We start from the raw sequence: 5657 nt of genomic DNA, 5'->3' as shown, positions 1-5657 counted from the left end.
TGTCGCTGCTGGCGAGCAGAGTGCATGGCTTCCCCAACCCCGCGGGCAAAGGTAAGCGCCTTTCCTCTGTTTTCTGCGAGATGAGGAAAGTTTTGTAGGGTATGGATAAAGGAAAGTCAAAACTTTCCTTCCGCTTGGCTCAAAGCGGTGAGATCCTAAAGCAGCGTTATTCCTGGCGCTCGCTGAAGTTGCAATCTAATATTAAAGTGAAGGGGTAGGTGCTGGTAGAGGAAAAAGCTCTGAATTTTTTCAGTCTTTTCCAAGCAATGTTTTCATCCATTCTACAGCGGTTCCTGCACAAGTCTTTCTTGCTCACTGTCTCCCCTGGCATCCTGCATGGAAGAGATCTTTAATCTCTTGGTTGTGCCAATCCGATTACTGCTATTTTAGTCAATCTCTTACAGCATTTCCCCCCCAATTTGTTTGTGAGTTTTCTCATCAGAAGGGGTTTGGTGAGTCTGTCTCTATTTCTATGACATCTCTTGCAGAACCTCTCCCTCTGCCCCAATCATGCTTTGTTAAATGTTTGACTTTTTAAAATTCAGATTGTCTTCTCATTCTTGTAGGAACAGATTTATTTTACTTTTTTTTTGCAAGAACTAGCAGTTGCCACCCTATTTAAAACACCACATTTTATGAGAGAATACTATAAATTAAGAAAACATGTGCTGCCTCTTTGTACTCTTATGTGTCATATAACTGAGTATATATGTGTGTGTGTTTATTCTAGATAAAGCTATACACAACAGGCAATTAAGTGTAGAAAGACCTTTGGAGGAACAGGTGAGTAAAACAAAAAGGCATTTACCATGGTTTTTTGGTGTGGTATTCCCGTGATATTTTGTCCCTTTTGAGTGCTGGACCCATGAATATCCTAATGGATAACAAATGAGTTAAAAGTAGATTTGTCAGTATAGTGATTATTTGTGGGGTTGGATACAAAATAGAGTTTCAATAATTTTTAAGAAGTGGCATATAGGGTTTCTCTGTCCAGAATTCCAAAATCAGGTTGTTGGCTCCAACAGCTCACACATATGCCACCCCTTTGTATTGATATCCTCTGGGAATATAGCATGAGCTTGGAATGAAGAAGGAAAATGTAACTAGCATTTATTTTATATGGAAAGTCTATAGCAGCTTCTCGTAATGTCCAATTCTGATCAGAGGATGGGTGGTACTGACAGAAAATACCAAGTGCTCAATGCTGTTCTACTTATTAAGGCAAACTTCTTACTAAGAGTGAAAATCAGGCATTAAGGCTTCTGCTGATATTGATACATTAAGAGATCACACATTTTATTCCTCCTGCCTGTTTGTCGTTTTGTTTGTTTTATTTTTGTATGTTAGATTGCTGAAGCTGAGGCAGACAAGAATAGGAAAATAGCTCCCACAGGTAAAACATCTTTCTTGGTTTTATAGCAATATTCATAATGGTATTCCAAGAGATATAAGATTTTATGTTATGTCTGCATTGATATATATTTTCCAGAAAATAAGCCAGAGTTCAGGAATTATTCCTTTGTTGATGACCTGAACCTGCTCAAATCAGTAGCAGAAAGAGAGAGGAATGAAAAGGAGAGGGAGTCAATTAGAAGCTCTTTGTATGAACAGCAACTGGCCATTGATGATGCAGACTCCACCAAGAACCGCAGGCTTGTGGATGACTATGACTCCACTAAAAGTGGGCTGGATTATAAATTCCAAGGTATTCTATAATCATCTTTCGGTGACCTTTAGGTTAGAATTCTCTTGCAAACTGATTGCCATCATGAATGTTGCCCTCGCTGCTAAACATGAGCTCTGTTTGTTACTGGGCTGCAATTTCATTTCTTTCCAGTTGTGGAAGCTTGTTGTGTTAAAATTAGGTTTTGAAACACAATGTGAAAGAATTGCTTTTGATTTTCACAATCTTCTTCCTTGGAGGAAAATGTAACTGCAATTTGTGCTATGTTTTTAAGCAATTTGAATTTGATGGAAGGAAAATGGGACATATTTTTAAATGAAAATATATTTATTCTGGTTTGAGAGGAAGAACCTCTTTTACATACAGCTAAATCACATGTATTTATTCCAAATGTTATGTGCTATGTTAGATAATTCTCCTCATCACAAAGCTAAAAGAAATGACTAAAGGCCAAAGAATACTTGCTTTCGTTACAGGAGTAGTTAATTGATTTGTAGTTTAAGTGAGTCCTCTGAGAGTTGTAAGCAGCATTTAGCTCAGGATATTTTTAATTATATCAAAGTATGCTGATCACAGACCAAAGCTCACTCATCATATTCCCTTTCCCATTGTCATGATGATATTATTTGCCATCAGTAATGACTGCATAATTAAAAGTTTGTTTGCTGAAATCCAAGCAAGAAGATTGTGTGCTGTTTGTCGTTACCTGATTTGATCTGAGTGGCCATGCAATGAAAGTAGATACCAGGAGGATATATATAAGTAGATACAGGAGCAGTGTTCTCTCATTCTTACAATTTCTTTCTATAAACAGGAGAGTATGCTCCTAACATTCACCTCTGCTCTTTCAAAAGAGCCAGTCAGAAAGACATTTTCAGATGTGAAAAATGGACACATATAACTTTTCACTGTGACTGATGTAGTATGTATCAAAGTATATTCCTAATGTGTCTAAAAAGTGCAGCTTTGTTCTGAAGAGTAAAAGATGTGGGCAGATATTTTTTACAAGATGTTTAATCCAAATGAGTTAGGACAGTCAGCACAGAGTTAAACTGTAATCCTTTCAGATGATCCAGATGGCCTCCATCAATTAGATGGCACTCCTCTGACTGCTGAAGACATTGTTCAAAAAATTGCCGCAAGAATTTATGAGGAAAATGATAGAGGAGTGTTTGACAAGATTGTTTCAAAACTTCTAAATCTGGGACTAGTAAGTATCTTGTTTGTACTTCATTTAGCTGTTTTGTGGGTTGGTTTAATGTTCTTTTAAAAAACGATTTGGATGAACACTGTGTCTACTGCTGACTTCAGTGAAAATGAATGGAATTCAGGCTCTAAGCAAATTTCTAGGCTCATTTGGGCTTGTTGGTTTAGTTCTGCAATAACATTGTTGTTCTGTGATGGCTTTGCAACAAACTAGGCCAAACTGCAGAATGTTTCTGATGCTGAGAAAACATTCACTGATTGTACTCCTCCTGTGCCTGCCCTCATTTGTCCTTTATTTTCTCTTCTGGTTTGCATTGAATACTTTTGTATTAAAGAGCATACAATGTTGCTGGGTAACTGAGGATATACATCTCATTGTTACTGACTTTTAGCAAGACTCAATTTGTCTCTGACCTCTGGACGACTCAACAGCTTTAGCCATTGCCATATGGGACCCTTGTATTTTAAAATCTTAACCTTATCTTTTCTGCACTAGATTTTGCAGTTATCTATTGCATGCTGCACCCGCTGATTACAGAGGGAGCTGTGGGACAGCTGCATGGGAGAGTTCTCCTTCTAGTGACAGCTGTTAGAAGCAAAGAGAAAACATTTTGATGATGCCATAGAAAGCTATTTGCTTTTTTCCCTTTCTATATTACTCAGTTCTGTTGTTGTTATTCAACTATACACAGATGTGTTGCAGAACATATATATTTCCATCTATACACACATGTATACACATATAGATAGGAATGCCACACTTGCAGCTCCAACTTTTAAGCTGCATTCCATTGTGTTAAGCCTTAAACAGGTTTGGTTTCCTATTGGAGGCTATATGAGCATATTTAAAGCGACCTATTTACAAAGCTCAGGTTTCACATTGATGTTTAATCTAGGAAAAGCACAGTATTTTATAAGTACTCTGCACAAATATTTTAACAGATCACAGAGAGTCAGGCCTATACTCTGGAAGATGAAGTGGCAGAGGTTTTACAGCAGCTAATTGCAAATGAAGCAAAGGATCGTGAGAAGGAGTCTGAAGATTTTGATTACCCTGCAAGCAGAGCAGACAGTGATGCAAAGGAAAAGCAACAGGAAAGAATGGTAATTTCTTAGCTAATCGTTTTGTCTTGCTTGCCAAATGGTACTAGTAGAGCAATTCACTGCTTCCTTTAGGGAATAATTAGCTCAATCTGGAAACTAAAGGTGTTCTTAAAGAAGTTCCATCAGATAGAAAAACAAATCATGAGTTACTGTGAGGTTCAAGCCAGATGTCAAATTGAAATAAGTTTGAGAAAATTATGTAGTCTTCACCTTGCAATTAGGAAAATGTTGGCATGAGGTTATGATGCAATTTATTAATTTATTGCTCTGTTTATTGCCAAAAGCAATGTGCTTATAGATGTTTTTTTATATCTTTTGTGGAGACACCAAGCAAATCTGATCAGGATAGATTCATTAATGGAGAAATTGATGATACACTGGATAACACGTGGTCATCATCTAATGTCTTGGAAAGAAGAAACGAGCTGCCTTCTGAAGATAATTTTGAAGACCTCCAATATTTTCCGAATTTTTATGCACTATTAAAAAGTCTTAACTCAGGTGAGCTCATCATGTGCTTACAGAAATATTTTTGAAAACCTTAGGAAATTAACAATTCCCTCTGTTTTCTTCTACTGTTTTCTCCTCCCCACAACTTCCCTAGTTACAAGAGACCATGTGGTTTGAAAATGTTCTCTAAGATGCATCTTAGTAACTAATTTGATTAGTGATTTTGATGGCAAAACATTGGGAGGAACAGCACTCGGAACTGCAAGCAGTGTGACCTAGGCAGCTCTTCCCATCTTGTGTGATTCAGGAGTCCTGAATTCTTTTCATTCCCATAAGGACATGATAAAAAACTGGCAAATTGTTTTCTCCAGAGATCTTTCCAGTAACATTCCTGTCTTCTAAGCCAACAGAGATACGAGTAAGCCACAGCAGAATCCTCCCTGTGATGGTACCAGTAAATGTGTCTGAGCCTTTTCACAAACCACAGGTTTGCTGTTTATTGCAGTGAAAGCTTTGCACATCTCTTCCTATTCCGGTGCTAGGCATCATTGCCTTCCAGTTATTGCAGGCAAGATTGTGGCACCTTGCCACAGCCCCTTTGTCAGCACCCTCTACACACACCCACCCTGCAGCTGCACACACACTTTCGTGGGTTTGTTTATTCTGTAAGGTTCTTTGTCCTGCAGGAGTCCTAATATTGCTTCAAACTGTCCCCATAAACACCTGAGTGGAGAGCTAAAATGAAAAACTTAAGAGCATGTTTCACTCAAGTCCAATCTATAGACTTCATATTCTTCTTCCCGTTCTTTTCATTTTCCCATGGTGGTTTTGCATGCTAGTTCTTCTCCTTTCTGTACTCACAAAGCAGAAAGGCATGTTGGGCTTAACAGGTTATCAAGCAAATAGAACCAAGTCCCACTGGCTGCACATCTCTGCCTCATCTCCTGTTTTATGCTGTTCACCTGTCAGGTTGTATCAAGCTGGAGGAGAGGGATTTGGTTGCATCCTACAGCTGTGTGTTAAATTGTAGGCAGCAGTAAAAAGCCTGTTCAGCAGCTCTCCAAAGCAGCTGGCCCTCGGCCAAGGCTGGGATATGTTTCTGACTGTCCCTGACTCACAGTGCCCCTGGCTCTGTTGGGTCCTTCAGTGACAACCTGGGCAGTGGGAAGAGCTTGTGTAACTGTGTGATGGGGGAGTTTCATGCTGCTAATGC

The 5657-nt window shown here is 38.7% G+C and overlaps 1 protein-coding gene across 1 annotated transcript in view; it reads left to right on the top strand.

Annotated features, from left to right (window-relative positions):
• Positions 1–5: 5 nt before the first annotated feature.
• Positions 6–5657, top strand: part of SCG3 (secretogranin III) — a gene marked incomplete at its 5' end in the record, with an annotated part of 25446 nt that continues 19794 nt past the window's right edge. The window contains 7 exons of the mRNA XM_009082566.1: positions 6–51; positions 731–783; positions 1348–1393; positions 1490–1705; positions 2752–2894; positions 3833–3994; positions 4318–4495. Of these exons, the coding sequence (XP_009080814.1) occupies positions 6–51; positions 731–783; positions 1348–1393; positions 1490–1705; positions 2752–2894; positions 3833–3994; positions 4318–4495 (844 nt within the window). The remainder of the gene's footprint in view (positions 52–730; positions 784–1347; positions 1394–1489; positions 1706–2751; positions 2895–3832; positions 3995–4317; positions 4496–5657) is intronic.

Source organism: Acanthisitta chloris, unplaced genomic scaffold (assembly GCF_000695815.1).
Source record: "Acanthisitta chloris isolate BGI_N310 unplaced genomic scaffold, ASM69581v1 scaffold18519, whole genome shotgun sequence".
Lineage (NCBI taxonomy): Eukaryota > Metazoa > Chordata > Aves > Passeriformes > Acanthisittidae > Acanthisitta > Acanthisitta chloris.
The sequence above is the reverse complement of the archived record's forward strand: the minus strand, read 5'-3'. Positions and strand labels throughout refer to the sequence as shown.